The sequence below is a fragment of the Eulemur rufifrons genome, chromosome 29 (genome assembly GCF_041146395.1).
Source record: "Eulemur rufifrons isolate Redbay chromosome 29, OSU_ERuf_1, whole genome shotgun sequence".
NCBI classification, from domain to species: Eukaryota; Metazoa; Chordata; class Mammalia; order Primates; family Lemuridae; genus Eulemur; species Eulemur rufifrons.
This window is the reverse complement of record NC_091011.1, coordinates 90,736,402-90,755,621: the sequence shown is the minus strand read 5'-3', so window position 1 is coordinate 90,755,621 and position 19,220 is coordinate 90,736,402. Positions and strand designations below refer to the sequence as shown.

General features: G+C 37.3%; 1 protein-coding gene across 1 annotated transcript; it reads right to left on the bottom strand.

Annotated features, from left to right (window-relative positions):
• Positions 1 to 6,531: 6,531 nt before the first annotated feature.
• Positions 6,532 to 7,485, bottom strand: LOC138377412 (olfactory receptor-like protein OLF3). Its single transcript, XM_069462304.1, has one exon. It carries the CDS (start codon positions 7,483 to 7,485, stop codon positions 6,532 to 6,534), a length of 954 nt encoding a protein of 317 aa, XP_069318405.1.
• Between the last annotated feature and the right edge of the window lie 11,735 nt (positions 7,486 to 19,220).

Here is a 19,220-nt window from a genome sequence, read left to right as displayed (position 1 = left end):
CTCCATTTATTTTAGGCCTTCTTCTATGTCTTTCTTTAAATTATTAGATTCTTCTCACTAAAAGTCTTGCATGTGTTTTATTAGATTTGTTTCTTGATTCTTTTCTGGTTCATGTTGCTATTGTAAATGGTATATTCTATGTTATTTTTTATAGTTGCTGCTAGGATATAGAAATGTTACTGATTTTATGTATCTAGCCACCTTTCTGAGCTCTCATTATTTCCAATAGTTTGTTTATTGAATATTGGATTTTTTAAGATATATGATCATATCAACCACCTTCTATGGCAGACTTATAGCAATCCATTAACATCCAATTTCCCCTTTTTTCTTCTAAGTGTTAATACAGTACATGGCATTTCATAGACTTCTTTACAGCTTAAGTAAGACTACTTGACTGTTTGGACAGCTAACATACAGAAGATTCTCAACAAGGAAAATATATATTTATTGTCCTAAGCTCTATGCTTTAGGGGTTGGTTTCTACTTAGGATTATCTCTGCACTATCTGACTTGTATCTGCTGATCTCCTCCTATGAGCATATATAGTACTTATTCCAAAAAGCAACAAGAATGTGGCTAGGCAAGATGATTAGGGGCCCACTAATTCTTAATGAAATATTAGCTAAGGAAATCCAATAGTGTATTTAAAATATAACTTATCATAATAAAATATAGCTTTTCCCAAGGATGCAAGGATAGTTCACCATCAGATAATTCAGTAATATAATTAGCTACATTAATAGACTAAAAAAGAAAAATTTACGTGATTATTTTAATAGATGGATTAAAAAGATTTGATAAAGTATAATATAGATTTATTTTAAAAATCATTTAAAAAATAGAGCCAGAAAGGAACTTAAAGTTGGTAAAGGTTAAATATCCCAAATCCACAGAAAGAATATCGAGATGCATTACTTTAGATCAGGAATAAGAAAAGATACCTACTCTCACAGCTAAGTTTGACATGATGAAAGTCCTAGCCAGAGCAATTGGGCAAGAGAAAGAAATAAAGGGTACCCAAATCAGGAAAGAACAGGTCAAACTATCTCTTTTTGCTGATAATATAATCTTATGTCTATAAAACCCCAAAGACTCCATCAAGAGACTCCTGGAATTGATAAATAAATTTAGAAAAGTCTTGGGTTACAAAATAAATTTATGCAAATCAGTAGCATTTCTATACACCAATAACAGTCAAGCTGAGAGTCAAGTCAAAGACTCAATACCATTCACAATGTCTACAATGAAAATAAAATATGTAGGAATATACTTAATCAAGGAGGTGAAAGATCTCTACAAAGAGAACTATAAAACACTAAGGAAAGAAATTACATACGACATAAATGGAAAACCATATCATGCTCATGGATTGGGAGAATCAACATTGTTAAAATGTCCATACCACCCAAAATGATTTACAGATGCAATGCAATCCCCATCAAAATACCAATGATGTATTTCACAGATCTAGAAAACATAATTGTATGCTTTGTTTAGAACCAGAAAAGAGTCCAAATAGCCAAAGCAATCATAAGCAAAAAGAACAAATCTGGAGACATCACATTACCACACTTCAAACTATACTACAAGGCCATAGTAACCAAAACAGCATGGTATTGGCACAAAAATGGAGGCATAGACTAATGGAACAGAACAGAAAACCCAGTTATAAAACCATCCTCATACAGCCAATTGATCTTTGACAAAGCAGACAAAAATATACACTGGGGAAAAGAAGCCCTATTCAATAAATGGTGCTAGAAAAATTGGATAGCCACATGCAGAAGAATGAAACAGGATGCATATCTCCACCACTCACAAAAATTAATTCAAGATGGATAAAAGACTTAAATGTAAGGCATGAAACCATAAGAATTCTAGAATAAAATATAGGAAAAACTCTTCTAGATATCGGCCAAGGCAAAGAATTTATGAAGAAGACCTTAATGGCAATCACAGCAACAACAAAAATAAATTAAATGGAACTTGATCAAATTAAAAAGTTTCTGCACAACTAAGGAAATAACCAACAAACTATACAGACAACCTACAGAATGGACGAAAATATTCTCAAGCTATACATCCAATAAAGGGCCAATATCCAGAATCTACAAAGAATGCAAGCAAATCAGCAAGGAAAAACCAAGCAACCCCTTTAAAAAGAGGGCAAAAGACATGAACAGAAGCTTTTCAAAGACAAATGGTCTTTGAAAGAAGATAGACAAATGGCCAATAAACACACAAAAAACATGCTCAAACATCGCCAATCATCAGGGAAATGCAAATTAAAACCACAATGAGATATCACCTTACCCTAGTTAGAAGGGCTTTCATTAAAAAGTCCAGAAGCAATAGATGCTGGTGTAGATGCAAAGAGAAAGGAATGCTTATACAGTGTTTGTGGGACACAAATTAGTACAACCTCTATGGAAAACAGTATAGAGATTCCTCAAAGAACTAGAAGGAGACCTACCATTTGATCCAGCAAACCCACTTACCAGGTATTTACCCAAAGGAAAAAAAGTTATTTTATAAAAAGCCACCTGCACTCGAATGTTTATTGCAGCACAATTCGCAATTGCAAAGATGTGAAATCCACCCAAGTGCCTGTCAATTCATGAATAGATTAACAAAAATGTGGTATATGTATACTATAGAATATTGCTCATGAAGAAGGATGAATTAAGGCATTTTGCAACAATTTGAATGGAACTGGAGACCATTATCCTAAGTGAATAATAGTCTAAAGAATGGGAAAACAAACACCACATGAACTCGCTGTTAAATTGTAACTAACCAAGGAACACACATGTGCACAGAGAAAGTAAAACTCGTGGAAATCAAGCAGGTAGGGGGAAAGAGGATTTTGGCAAAAATCTACCTACGTGGTACAATGAACACTATCTGGGTGCTGGGCAAACTTATAACCCTGACTCAAGCATCACAAAATCAATACATGTAACCAAAAATATTTGTATCCCCATAATATTTTGAAATAAATAAATAAAAAGAAAAGAATAGAACTAGATGTCTTCACAGATAAATTCTACCAACCATTTAAAGAAGAATTAACAACAATTCATCTCAAACTCTTTCAAAAAATAGAAAAGGAGGAAACACTATCCAATTCTTTTTATGAATTGCTCTGATACCAAACCACACAAAGATGTCAGAAGAAAAAAAAACTAACAATCAATATTCTTTATGATTATAGACTCAAAAACCCTTAACAAAATATTAGCATATCAAATCCAGCAATTTATTAAAAAGAATTATGTACTCTGGCCAAGTAAGACTTATCCCAGGAATGTAAGTTTGTCTTACCACATGGAAATCAATCAATGTAATACAACATATTAATAGAATAAAAAAACAAAAACCACATAATGATCTCAAAAGAGGCAGAGAAAGCATTTGACAAAAATTCAATACCCTTTTATGATAAAAACACTCATTGAACCAGGGAACTTTCCTGATAAAGGTCATGTAAAAAACCCACAGCTAACATTATACTTAAGGTTGAAACACTGGATACTTTCCCGCTAAGATCAGGAACAAGACAAGAATGTCCACTCTTACTACTTCTACTCAACATTGTGCTGGAAGTTCTAGCCAAGGCATTTAAGCAATAAAAATAAATAAAAGGCATCTATATGGGTAAAGGAAGAATTAAACAATTTATATTCACAGATGACAGGATCTTGTATATAGAAAATACTAAGGAATCCATTAAAAGCTATCAGAACTAATTAATAAGTTAAATTTTGCTATGGACTGAATTATGTCCCCCCAAATCCATAAGTTGTAGCCCTAACACCCAGTACCTAAGAATATATTTGGAGATAGACCCTTTAACGAGGTGATTAAGTTAAAATGAGGCTGTTAGGGTGTGCCATAATGCAATCAGAGTGGTGTCCTCATATTGGTATCCTCTTAAAATCTAAGAAGAGATTAGGACAAACAGAAAGATACTAGGGATAGCATACACAGAGGAAAGACTGTGTGAGGACTCGGAGAAGGCAGTCATTTGCAAGTCAGAGAGAGAGGCCTCAGGAGAAATCAAACTTGCTGACAACTCAATCCTGGACTTCTAGCCTCCAGAACTGTGATAAAATAAATTTCAGTTGTTTAAGCCACCCAGGATATAGTATTTTGTTATGATAGCCCTAGAAAATGAATACACACAGGATTATAAGATACAAGATCAATATACAAAAATATATTTTTATACACTAACACAGATGCACACTGATGTTTTAGAGCCGTTGCCCAATAGGATTCAAGTTTACAGGTCAGTCCTTAGAATACTTGGAGGAGTACATGAATCTTGCCACAAACCAATTAAACTAGAATCTCTGTGGATAGAACATGAGCACCAGTATCTTTTAGTGCCCTTGGTGATTCTCATGTGCAGCCTTAGTGCCATAAGGAACATTAGAGGGAGTGCTCAATTGCAGCTAGCTCTGGAACAAGGCAGTCTGTGTGGTGCTAGGCCTTTCTGAAGGTTCTGATCCAATAGTATTTGAGCTACAAAGAGATTTAAAACAAATGAAACTCTGGGATGGAATAGCAATAAGACTGACTTGACCAGGAAGAGCCAACTGGGCAAGAAGATTCAATTAGAGAGAGTGGGTCAAAGTGGACAAGGTCCAGGCATATGAACTAAATAGGCAAAAATAGGGTTGATTTCAAGTCAAGTTAATTAAACCTAAAGTATTTTTCTTCTGTCCTCTGTGCTTATGATTCACTTGTGAGGATTTGTGCCCAAACAAGAAACAGTTATCTACAGAGAGAGCAGTGTTATTCAACCTTCTATTCATTATTATTCCCCTTTAAAAAACATTTTAAGTATTTTTTTCTTTTTTTTTTTTTTTTTTTTTGAGACAGAGTCTTGCTCTGTTGCCCAGGCTACAGTTGCCCGGGCTAGAGTGCCATGGCATCAGCCTAGCTCACAGCAACCTCAAACTCCTGGGCTCGAGCAATCCTACTGCCTCAGCCTCCAGAGTAGCTGGGACCACAGGCATGCGCCACCATGCCTGGCCAATTTTTTCTATATTTTTAGTTGTCCAGATAATTTCTTTCTATATTATTTTTTAGTAGAGACGGGGTCTCGCTCTTGCTTAGACTGGTCTCGAACTCCTGAGCTCAAACGATCCACCCACCTCAGCCACCCAGAATGCTAGGATTACAGGCGTGAGCCACCACACCACACCCGGCCAGTATTTTTTTCTTAATCACCCAACTCCATGAAATTTGAATACCGCAGATATACTGTATATTTGTTTATGTACTGTGGTCTTTTGGAGGACCACAAACCATTATAATATCTAATATTTTTGTCCCCACCCAAGAACTAATTTTTAACCCCTTGGAGACAGATAATATCTTCCTGTTGAGAATATGAGACGGAATTTGTTTATTATCTGACATCTGTTTTCTGGAGACTTTCCAGCACCCCCTCTCCTATCAGGCTTCTTAGATTGTTCTGGGCGGACCAATTATTTGGCCTAAAACATTTTCCAGAAGGTCAGGAGGGACAGGGAATAAGGAAAAATGGAGAGGATACTCTACTAGGAAAAATAATAATAGTAACAGCTAACAGGTATCAAGTGCTTTCTGTGTGTCAGACATTTTAGTAAGGATTTTACATATATTTCATTTAATCCTACCACACTTCTCATGAGGAGCTTATTCTTCATAAGTTATGGATGAGAAAGCTGAATTTGGTTTGGCAACTTGTTTAGTATTGTACTTATTGTTTTGTTATCCTGCTATACTTTGATAAGGAGGAAGATGTAGAAGCCTCAGAAAAGTCAGGGAATTGTGTTCATAGGAGTTATAAAGAATAAATTTGCTAGGAGACAGCTGAACAAAATGCTGAATTTCAATGGGATAAATGAAGGAACATCTGATGGCCCCAGATGTCAGGATAAGGGCAGCACAGAGTGAAAGCTTCAGCCAATAATACCATTGTGCATAAACAACCCTTGGTTATATTCTTATCAGACTAAAACTAGATCTTTAGTTAATGTTCCTCCATGAATCATAAATTTACTGGATGTAACTACATATATCATGCATTATTGTGAGCAAATATTCAAATGTGAAAATGCATTTTGTTCCCATGAAACAGCAAAACCTTTTTCAAAACATGGGGAAATAAGAACCAGTTGTGGAATGTAAGACCCACAAATACATCCATAATTATAAACAATGTAACAAACCAAAATAGTACAACTATGTTTGGTTTATTCCAATTACTATCAAGACATAGGAAAGGGGACTAAATAAGTCAAGCAGGTCTAGTGTGGCAGTGCCTAATTCTTTTGATCATGCTGCTGCTACACAAAAATACCCCCACATCCCACACCCCAACATCACCACTCAGCCTCCTACATAACGTCAGCAGCACACAGTACGCCATCTCCTCTCTGGTTGCCAGGGCAATGTGGTTCAAACCTGTCACATCTGAATTTGGTGGAGAAGACTGAGGCAAAGCTCTTTTCTCTCAGTGATGATCATGAATCATCAACTTGCCAGTTTTGATGTTAACCCAGAGAATTTCCCTAATAGTTTCTGCCAGGCCCCCTTCACCTCCTTATTCCTTAGACTGTAAATCATGGGATTCAGCATTGGTGTCAAAATGGCATAGAACAGAGAGATCAGCTTCTCCTGAAGGACAGAGGGCCTGGAGCGGGGCTGGATGTAAATGAAAATGGCCATGCCATAGCACAGGGCAACCACCGTGAGGTGAGAGGCACACGTGTGGAAGGCTTTCCTCCTTCCCTCTGTGGACTGGATCTTCAGGATGGTGGAGATGATCCGGATGTAGGACAAAAGAACCAGGCAGAAGGGTGTCATCAGAAGGACAATGCTAGAGACCATGATGGCGACCTCATTGGAGGAGGTGTCCACACAAGCCAGCCTGACCACAGCTACGATTTCACAGGATATATGATCAATGAACTTGTTAGTGCACATGGGCAGCTGAAAGGTGATGGCAGTGTGCATGAGAGAGTTGACGAAGCCACTTACCCAGGATGTGATGGCCAACCTAGCACACAACCCTCCATGCATGACGGCCGAGTATCGCAGGGGGTCACACACAGCCACATAGCGATCATAGGCCATCACTGCCAGGAGAACAAACTCAATCCCACCCAATGCCAGGGAGAAAAATAACTGGGCTGCGCAGCTCAGGAGCGGGATGACTCTATGTTTTGCAAGAAAATGCACCAGCATCTGAGGGACTATGCTTGTGGCATAGGAGACATCAACAAGGGAGAGGTTGGTGAGAAAGAAATACATGGGAGTGTGGAGTCGGCTGTCCAGTCTGATCAGGAGAACAATGAGAAAGTTCCCCAGCACTGTCGCCAGGTACATGACCAAGAACAGGACAAAGAGGGCCACCTGAGTGTCCCAGTCACTGGACAGGCCGAGGAGAATAAATTCCCTCACCCATGTCTGGTTATCTGTTCCCATTAAGCAACGTGAGGGCTATTAATCTGCAGAGAGAGTCAGAAAAACACAGAATCTAATGAATAAGCATAAGAATAACTTTCTAAGAATACATAGGTACATGACCTTCTAGTACTATCCTTGGTCTTTAGATCATCAGAGACCAAGATGACAACCGTGATCCCAACACGCATTATATACACCCTGCTTCAGAGAGACAGGCCAGTGCTTTGATAAGGACATGATGTGTCACAGGGAGGTCAGTGAAAGCCTAGAGATAATGTAGCGCAATTTTACGAGTTCTACATTTTTACCAGCTTACCTTGATTCCAGGGCAAGAAGAGCATGGTAGTTGGCAATGGCCAAAAAATGATAAACAATGAAGAATACAGGATTGGAAAGTTTAAAAACTACCCTAAATATGTCAACTAGACCCACTGTGATGAAATGTATAAATCAGTTAGAAAAAGAGACATTGGGAAGAGGTAAGGGTCTTGTGAAAAGACCTAGGATCAGAGAACCTCACTTTGAAAATTGTTTTTATTTAGCAGGTATGTGATTGTTGTTTAGTGATAAGCTTTCATATGTAAAACAGGTTAATATTAAATAACTCGTTAAGTACATTTAAGCTCAAACATAGATAACTTAGGGGAAAGTACTTTGTATACAATTATTGGTAGTACTACTATAGTGTTAGGTATTAGTAGTAAGATGATCTCTGCTGTGGGGTAGATAAAGTAACAAATGTGATTTCCTCTCACATCCCCTCCACAAAATCAGATGGCAACATTTAATAGATCTGAGTGCTTGGATGTTTGATGATCCTTTGGTCTTTTTGACAGGCTTTGGTCTTTTCGGCCATTAGTGGGATGGGGGAAGACATCACAATGGTATCTTATTCTTTGTATTTTTCTCTTTTTAATTTGATGCTGTTAAGACTCTTTCCTCTGGATATGGGTTTATAAGAAAACAAACAAAAATATGGATGTTTATATTTTATAGATACAAGGGATGAAGGGAAAGTAGATGTTTAAGGACCCTTCTTCATTGTCCAAGACAGAAAGGAAGATATGAGAGTTCATATAGATGTACTTTGAATAGAGATTCCTTTGTGTTATTTTTTGCTCAGCAAGTGCTTTTTCAGTAAAACTAATATGTTATAGCATTAATTTTGAAAACTAAGCAGAAATATGCTACATTTTAAAAACTTTTTTAGACCTGACTGCTTATTCCATGTCTGCCAGTTCCCTTGTACTGCAGTGCACAATATCAGGGAGAGCAGGTGAGAAAGGAGGCAGGAGGGACTGAGGGACTGAGGTCAGAAACAGAGGTTCTTCCTCAGACTAGGGGTCTCTGAGCTGAAAGACTGTCAACACTTCAACTCTCTTACCTGGTAAGGACAAACACAGACTTCCAGAAACGCCCATCTCCTCAGGCTTGAGACAGTCGTTCACGCTCTTTCTAAACACTCCCTAAGGTCCTCCTCACAACCTGCTCTCCCTCCAGCACTTCCTCCTCCCCTGCTCTGTCCGGATGCTCCACCTCCACCCCTCAGGGTGCTTCTCTAACATCCTCATCAGCCTGAGGAGACATCTGATTGCCTCAAAGAGGGCACTCAAATTTAAATTCCAAAACCTCAACAAAATGTTTTATTTAAAAAAATTGTCAACTATTGTTGCATAGGCAGCAGATCTGCATCTGAATTAGACTTTTTACCATTAATTTGGCAAACATCTATGAAGTGCCATCTTTGCTAGATGTTGGATTTCAGGGTGAATATTGCCCTTCCCTGTGCTCACAGAGCTGACCCATGGGTGGAGGAAAAGACACAGAGAGATTGTTACAAGTTGTTTGCTCCTCTGCTGCACTGGGCCAGCTGCCTGGGGACCTTGTAAGCCCACGACTCCCTCACCCACCCTGCACATCTCTCCACTATAGCCCTAGTCTCATCAGAAATGAGTGACAGTGTCTCATCGTAGAAAAAGATTCAGCTTCAGAGCCAAACAGCTCCTGCTGTGAATACACATCTGTTCTGCTTCCTGAGACCTGGAGCAAGCTGCTTAGTCTCTCTGAGCCTCATATTTTTCATCTGCAAAATGGCATAATATTGGCCAACTGAAAAGGTTCTTGGTGAAATTAAAGGAGTTGAAGGACCTGTCTGTTCAGGTGTCCACTATTAAGTGATGATAGTTCGTCTTGACTCACTCTCTCTCTCTCTTTCAGGAAATTATTCCTTTGCTTATTCCTCCTCTCTACCATCCTCAGGGTTTTTTTGCTCCTGCCTGGCTCCTTCTCTCTCATTATAAAAGAAAATATACAGGGAGAGGAATATTTGCGTGTATTTACCATTCTAAATTTCCCTTCATTTCACATCTCAAATGATTGGTGTCCATTTTCTATTCATTTCCTAATAGTCATCCCTTAGCCCAAGGAAATTTCCACTCTCACTAATCTGTAGAAGTTGAAAATTTAAACGTTACTGATAACATGCTATCTTCAATGCCAGAGATTTTTATTCTATTTGCACTCTCTACTTAGCTTTTAACAATGTTACATATTTGTTCCTTCACATTCCGAACTCCTCATATGCTTGTGTCCTGATTTTCCTCCATTCCAATTTTCCTTGTCTGCATTCTTAGATAACTTTCTTAAATTCTCCTGTTCCATTGCTAGGAGCATTTGCTAAGGTTCTGTGCTTGTGCTCTTCTTTCTACAGTTTTTTTTGGAGAGTTTCTTATTTCTAACTGTAATAAATTATTATCAACTCTATGTGGCTCACTCTCAATTTTACATTCATCTCGTAGCCTTCTCTCCAAAGCTCCAGACGCATTCTGCAAAAGCTTAACAAATATTTCCTAAATATCGCACCAACGACTGCACTCCTCTCTTCACAGCCGAATTCCCTACCGGCTCCTTTATTTCTACCAACACAATTAGGTTTCTCCCACTCTACCAATGAATCATGTTTGATTTTTCGCTCCTCTTCACCACTCCCCACAGAATAAATCCTTTTCCTTTATTTCTTCTATTGCTTATCTCACAGTTTCCTCTTAGTCCTTGTTCACACTTACCCTTGCCCCCATCATTCTCATCTTACGGAGTATAAGACCTTCTTGGGAATTTCTCTGATATAACCTCCAACCACTCCAAGCATCCCACTCTACCTCCAAATTAATCCTACAAAGTACAAATTTATTATACAGTTTTTATGCATAAACAGATCTATAATGTCTACATGTTTACAAAATTCAGTTTATCCTGGGTAGAGGAATTTCCACGCAATCCATAATCCAGGCCTGTCCTATTTATAACTTTCATTTTATCAATTGCAGCATCTATTATCATGCTGTGTGCTTTACAGTAAAGTAGTTTAGTAAAATAGGCTGCTAATACTTAAATACTTTTGGCTGATATATTAACTGGTAACTTTTAACCCATTATTGTTGCTATTTACTTCCAAGGCTATTGCCTTGGTTTCAAAAAATTAATATTTAAATATACCTTTTTTCCTACACTCATACAGTACCTCTAGGGACTCATAGTAGATAAAGAAAAAAGAAATACCATGTGCATTTGAAAGCCAAACGAAGGAGGAAAAATGTGTTGTCCAGATGATTTTACCAAACTTGCAGTTAATAACATCTTCATATTGCTTTGGGCTCAGCTTCCAGCTAAATGGAACTGAATTTCTACTGTCACTTCAGCGTGGAGAGTGGACTAGGGCCAGACAACGTGTTTACATGCTTCGTATCCAGTCACTCCTATCACCAAGCAGAGGTTGACCTCTTAAGTTCTAATTTGTAGTTCTATAACTCTCCCTAAACCTGTGTTTTTTCATTGAAGTCAAATAACTAAAGGAAAAATGGGGAAATATTTTCTCTATTTTCCATTATTCTATACAAATAAGACAACAAAAACATCTTAATACAGGGTTAAGCATGAAGCTAAAGTGCAAAACCTGTGTTGAACAATGGACACAATTATGAGTCCATCCTATTTAGCTCTTCCTCGTGTACAGGTGTGATTTGTATTCTCTAATCAGTATCTATCCAACTTTACCTTTTTGCCAACACCTAATGCTCCTTTAATAAACAATAAAATCCTGTTTTACTTTCTTTGGATCATATCATCCTCACACTAAACAAACTTCAAACCATACTCCTCTCTCTATATGTTTCGAGTTTTCATTGTCTATTGAAAAATAAACAACTCATGCTGCATGCTCAGATCATAGTGTTGAAGAATGACGTGCCCCTGTGGTTCATCTCCTTAGTTTAAGACAGGAGCACCACAGGGGAGGGACTTGTTCGTGGCTGTGTTTTATGAAGGGTGAAGTTAGGGTAATTGCTGTGGCTTTAATGAATTGAACACAATATATGATACAATTTGAAACATATAATTGAAATACTTCATAAAAAATTATCTCCTTAAATCCCTGTCTATTGCTAGTGCCTGAAATTTATTATGGTTAGGTTAAGTATTGTCCTTTTAGTGAAATGTTTAAAAATGAAATAACACTAAATAAAAGGTTTTATAATACTAAATACCTAAACTTATTGTGAAGTAGTATATCAGCTTACACTGATCGTTTATAATATGTCATATACAAGTAGAAAACAGGAGCTTGAGATGGGAATGATGCTGAAATTGCAACAAAAGTCAGAGTTGAGGTATTAACAGAAACACTCAAGTTACTCAGTTAAAATGTTACCTTTTGGGGGCCCTAGTTAAAAGTACCTCCATGTACTTTCTCCTTTTATCCAGTAATTATCAGTTACAGCAAATATCAGAACTGAAATGTTCTTCTCTCTATGACAAAGAAATAAAGACAAAAAATATGTTTTCCATTTCCTCACATAACTCTTTTTATATGACATAATACGCCTAATTTAATACTTAAATTTCAATCAAACTTTTTCCAAAAAGTAAATCTATTTCTTAATTCCATGGAAACTTTTATATTTTCTTTATTATAAAAATTTAGTCTAAATTTTAAGAAATTAAATGTTATTTTGGACCTATTCTACCTTTGATTAATTCACCCACTATTCTTTTTCCTATCATTTCAATATACTACTACCTCATAACATCATTAGCTAAAAATATTTGTCACCTGAACAAGAGATGAGGAGTGAAATATTCAGATGACCACGCTGGCTTGACATTAAAACTGGACTAGCCTTGATCAGGATGAGGCAGATAAAATTCAGCTTTGGACATTCCTGGCTCCCGTTCTCTGAGTCTATCTTCTAATGCTTCATCTATGAGCCAAATTGCTTCACGTCATTCCCTATAACTCTACATCAAGGCCTGCCTTCCAGTACATATGGTCCCTGCTCTAAACTGGCCCTTCCCTCTCCCCATCTTAAAGGAATATCAAGGAAGTCAGAATCCTAAGTTAAATTAAACACATTTCTAATGGTCAATTCTCAGTCATTGATTTTTGTTACTATTTTTGTAAATGTCTGGTATTTTGGAATCATGGAATCTGGCATCTCCCAACTAGTCTGTTATAATTTTCTTAAACTCTGACCAGTTGATGTCCCAGATGGTGATCCCGTCCATGCCCAGTGCCCCACAGCTCTGCAAAGTGCCCAAGAAGAAAGGGCATAACCCCAAGTGACAGTATGACTTCTCACATATAGCCCCCTAGCCTTTTACCACATCCTCCCCATGTTCCTCTGTAATAGAAATAATAAGCCCTTGAAGAAACTGTGGGCAAGTGCTCATCAAGAAAAAGATAACAATGAATACCTACAGGCAAAACCAACCAGACATTGGCAGAAGTTTTCACCATGTTGGTGCCACACAGACAGGATCACTGCTTGTGATTTTTGGAAATGTCTTCAGATGCCAGACGTTTCTTATCATTTCTAACTGCACTTAGATTTCATTGTAACTCTATAGATCAACACTCAAAATACTCGATCTACTTTTGTAAGGAAGGAAATATCCAGGACTTGACACTTAGGTACTTTTTCCATTTGTAACAGTCAATGCCACATTTTATTATCCTACCCCACCCAGTGAGTATATTATACATTTAAAACTAATCATTTTCCACTTCTATTGGTTTCTATTGGCTGGCTGTTTCAATACATTATATTTCCTCTTTCCCTCCACATTAGAAAGAGTGAAATAGTGATTTTGAAAGACTCAGGAGGTAAGCACTATCATATTCCTCAATGTCTTATTCTCCAGAAATATTTCAGAGTAATAACCCTTTCCACCATTCTTGTCGATTAAGAGAGAGTATGGTTGGAAAAAATATTGGATAAGCCTTGAAAATCCAATCTCAAACATAGTGAGGATGAAGGGTGAGCCCATTACCCATATTTTAGAGATAATGCCCTATATCATTACATAAATGATGCCCTATGGCTATGGGATAAAAGGCCAAAAGGTTTTCTCCTAGGAAAATTTGTTTGTGCATCATCTTTTGTAACACTCCTTAAGTCTTAATCATATTTGGCCCCAATCTCCACTGAGACAAAATAGAGTCCCAAATACAGAAGCAGAGCACATGCAGATAATACCCATGACCTACCCATAGTTTTCTTTCATGCCAGTCAAATAAACCAGAAGCATACCTCTATACAGCTGAGCTGTCAATAAAAATGTCACTTTCATTGAGGAGGATTCATCTCACCTGTGGCTACACACTTGGCTGTTGTATACATGGAACACATACATCATGGGCAGGATGTTTTCCATCATCTTAATATTTGGAAACAGAATTCCAGTGCCACTGAGTGAGCAGCGTCCAAATGATGGTTTCATATCTTGAGAGGACGATTGGTTTTTCTTCTTAGGGGTCTTGTTATTTACTTCCTGTTTTGATTTGGTTGCCTGACTTTTCACATAATCTGAATCCAATTATTGGGGGCCCCATTTCTCAAACATGTGCAATCCTGAAACTCACCTTTGGTGATGTATTTTATCATGGTTTCATTGTGTAAGTCCTCCTCACCTTCCTTGTATCTCTTGTCCCTGTACTGGAGACTAGGGTATCATTTTCAGTACAGTTCCCTCACTCTAGCAAGTTTCCAGAGTGCAATCCCTACAGCCCCATTCGAGAGGAACCAACCCTGAAATGAGTCAGGAGGCCTCAATTCTAGTCCCAGATCACAGTGTATACATACTCTCAGTGAAATCATTGAAATGAGAGATTTTAAAGCAATAGACAAGTTATCTTTTCTGGAAAGGTAATACACTCCTAGTACACGTTCATGAATATCAATGCCTAAAGAAATATTTTATTAATGTCTTCTCCCCAAGTGTCTTCCCCCCACAATGATGCAGAATTCATCCATGATATTTCTAATATTTAATTAACAATCATTCTCATTCTGTTTCATGTTTTCTTTTTCTCTCTGCCTCTACTAAAGTCTGGAATTGACAAACTTGTATATGGAGGATGTACCTAAGTTTCCAGCTTCAGAAAAGCAGAATTATTTCACTATACTTTCTGTGATACTTACAGTGAGAAGATTTTACCATTCATGGTTCATATTTCTGATCTAAAGTCTCTAACCCAACCAATCATATCAGCACTATCACTGCCCCTCTGTAAACCTCTATTTACACCCACCCTCTGTTGACAACTCCATTAACAGTTCTCAAGTATTAACCAGTGCTTGAGAAAATGGACTTTGCCTCAGTCTAGGATTAAGCTGTTTTCTAAACATTGCTTCCCTGTAACAAACTGGTGGACCACAGAGATTAAGTGTCCCAGGGACTCATTTACATTTGAGGGAACTGGGGAGGAAGTTCACAGGGGCTCCTAAATTGGCTCAAACACACGAAACTAATGAAGTGTGGTGGTGGCTGCATTGGCAACATGGGGCTGACAGATCCCCCCAGGAGCTCCATACATTAGAGTATTAATTGTATTAATTGTATTAATTGTCGCCACTCCCAATTCTCTCCCAATGGAGGGCAGCAGGACCTCCATGCTGCCCTTATTACCTCTGCAGAAGGCTGTTCTTCTCCATCCTTTTTCCCTCCAATACTCCACTGAAGCCTTGAGTCATTCTAAAAAATCAGAGAAGCCAACTTTGTGAAGTTTTAGGATGTTATCCTATAACACTTTCAAAGAGTTGAGGGATAGGAGGATAGGACATGTCTCATGGTTCTACTTAAGTTCCTAAATAATAGATTGCTTAAAAAGATTTAAGACTCTAAATAAGATGTACAAAAAGAGAATCTTGTAACCTGTAGGGAAGCAAAAAGACAAAGAAAGGTATCCAAAATAACACAATAGTGTTAACTTTATATACCTCTCCAAATTTTTAATATGTATGAAGAGATTTAATATAATTTTGAGAGAATCCAAGCATAGTACCATTCTCTGATGTATTCTTTATCCATCATGCACCTTTCAGTGAATCATTTATCCATTTATTTATTCATCTACCACGTCAAATACCCAGTAATTCCTCAGCACCACCATCTACCTATCCATTTCATTTATGAAGATCACTTTGTAGGTGTCTATCTAGAAATTGAATGAGTTCCTTTGAGAAGCATTCATAAAGCACACTAATATTTACCGTCAATTCATAGCCCTTCTATTGCAAAAAAGAACATGAATATAACAAATTACTTCCTCCCAGGAATTATACATATAATTAGAGTAAGCTACTTCCAGCAAAGTGGTCTGTTTGCTTACAATTCCTTGGCCTAAAAAGCATTATTTACCATTGTCACAGTTTACTTAGTTGAAAATTAACACACATTTTCCCGTTTATACTTTGTCTCTTAAAACAGACCTTAAAAAGTAATTAAAAATGTATGATTCTGAAGATGGATGTTGATCACAGGGGAGATTGTGTGTGGTACAGGCAGGGACAAGGAGTATATTTCTGTACTTTCTGTTCAATTTTTCTGTGAACGTAAAACTGCTCTAAAAATAAACTATACTTAAAAGGAAAAAAAGTAATTGAGCTTGTTCTAGCTTCCACTTGGGTGATAGAAAGCTAGAAAGAGCATTGCTTCTGTCCTTAAACAAAAGAAGGTTTGATAATCCACAAACTAATAACTATTCTTGAATTGATAAGAGAGCTGAGGTTGCAGAGAAACTAAATAGTATGAAATCTTAGGAAGGATAGGCATCTCGAGAGAGAGATGTGAGCTCTGCCTTACCTAGGTCATGCATGAGAGGAAAATGGGGCCACCATAGGAGCTAGTAAGAATTGTTTTACCAAATTGCTGAAGGCTGAGTGTGAGGTAGTATGAGTATAGAATGTCTAAGAGCCACAGATAAATGAGGAGTTCACACTTATTCCCAAGATTTTCTCCTCAGACTTAGAACAGTCCTCACAGGAATGTTTGGGAGAAGGCGAAAAACCAGAGGAAGCCGCCTTCATGGCACAGGTGCAGGTGCAGGTGCATCAGCTGCTGCAGGAAGGCAGAAGACGCCCTTCATCCTACCAAAACTTCAAACCCAAATCCAAAGCTAGCAGAAGATAAGACATCCCACTATAATCACAAGAGTTCTTGTAACAGCAGGATATGAGGATCAGGAAGAAAGAGATGTGGTGATGGAAGCAGAGATCAGAGTTAGCGAGAGATGTGCTGTGCTGTTGGCCTTGAAGATGGAAGAGGCCCCCGAGCCAAGGAATGGAGGTCGCCTCAGGGAGCAGGGAAGCAAGAAGATAGATTCTTCTTTAGACCTCCAGAAAGACCCTTGTCGACACCTTGATTTTGGCCTGGTGAAACCCATTTTAGACCCTGAACTCCATTACTGTAAGATAATAATTTTGTATTGTTCTGAGTCACAAAGTTTGTGGTACTTTCTTACAGCTGAAATAGGCTCCCATTCACCAAAAATGGGTCAATTTGAACATCAATAAGGACAATAACTGAAGCAGATTAAGACATATCAAATAAATTTATATCAATGAGATCATAATAATAAAAATGACCTCTTATGTTATATTAAAAAGTGGCAATGTAAAGAGAAATAATAAAAAATTTGTTCTGCTTCTCCTATACCAATTACAGCTCAGGAAGATGACGGTAAGGGGGAATTTCTATTTATAACTGTATTCCAGATGATGAAGAGAAAGGGATCACAGACTCTCAACATCTTGCAACCCCTAATAAATTGATGGAGCTAGGTCAGTAGTCCTCTGTCAGGAGCAATTTTGGCAATGCCTGGTGGGGAGGGGGTTGCTCCTTAGGAGGTAGATGTCAGGTATGTTGCTAAATATCCTATAATGCATAGGAAAAAGAATTATTCATCCCAAAATGTCAATAGACATTTGTCACTGTTGAGAAATCCTGATCTAGGCAATATAATAACTATAATAATCCCTCGGGGGGGGGGGGGGAAAGCATTGTTTATCTCTTGCTAGTAGTACGTGAAACCATCTATGAAATGTTATTGCCAGAAAAAAGTAAACTTAAATCTGATCAAGCCCCTAGAGCTAAAAGAGATAAAGAGTTGAAAGAACATGTAAAATTACAATATAGGGATATCATTTAAAAATCCAGACTGCACAGGAAATCCAACCAGGGCAAAAAATGCAGTTTTATTAAAAAAAAATTCCAGTGGTAAAAAAGGGGTATTCAAGATGAACCTATAGATTAAAAAGATCTTTAGAGATGTAGCAGACAATTGTAATGTATGGGTCTTATTTAGATTCTTATTTGAACAAATTAATTTTTATACATATTAACATTAAGCTTTTTTTAAAGGAAAACCTTCAGTGATGTTTTTATGTTATTATCTACTGAATAAGATTTTATTTTCAAATTCTTTTCAGTGCCTAACTTTTAGAAACTTTATATTTAATGGTTAAATGAACAATAAAGTATAGAATATCATCTTATTTTCCCCCTTTATCAACAGTATGTTCTTCCCTTCTATTGGGAATGTCTTTCACAAGAAGCTATGAATTAGAAATGCCTGCAGTATTCTAAATGATCACTATTTCTGGATCAAGGTGATCCAACTAATTTAATTTTTGGACAATTTAATTTACTGAGAAAATTTAACCCTGAAAAAAGGCCCATAAAATGAAAAAAGATAAAAAATAGAAATTTGATAGATGGAATATGAGGCTATAATAGTATATTTCTACATACCTAACACCCACTCTCAGTATTTCTGCTTCCTGGGAAGGAAGATTTGGATAATCCCTCAGGTAAAGAACCCGAACATGCTAAGATACTGTTTGTGGGCAAAGGATCATGAGATGGTTGATGGAGAAATGTCACAAACACTGTGACCACGTGACCAGTCACAGACTTGAGGATATAGCATCTTCACATATTTTCCTCCTTGATGTATCGTCTGTATATTTGTATTTTTGACTAATTTTATTCTTATCTTTTTCATACCATTTTATATAGGTGTGTTCATGGTGGTAAATTTTCCAATTTAGTACACAATTTACAGAATATTCAGACAGGATTATAACATTTTAGAAGAGGAATGAGATTCATATGGAAAGTCCAATCTGAGAGATGCAGTGTTTTATCTAAAATCTCTTTTAAACAACATGACTTTACTTTTCTCTTCCCCATTGCTCCTACCTTAGCTCAGACCTTCCTAAAGTCCCAACAGCATTACTGGAGCAGCCACCTAGCTGGCCTTCTTGCCTCTAATCTTTTCTTCTGTTATCTCATACCACAGTGACATTTCAAAAATGTACATTTTTTCAAGTCGCAATCCTACTAAAAAAATCTTTACTGGCCCCCATTTCTATCAGGATCAAGTTAAAAGAAATTTAACATTCAATGTCTCCGAGATC

Coding starts and splice junctions, on each gene's coding strand:
- LOC138377412 (XM_069462304.1), bottom strand. CDS start 7,485: ATGGGAACAGATAACCAGACATGGGTGAGGGAATTTATTCTCCTCGGC.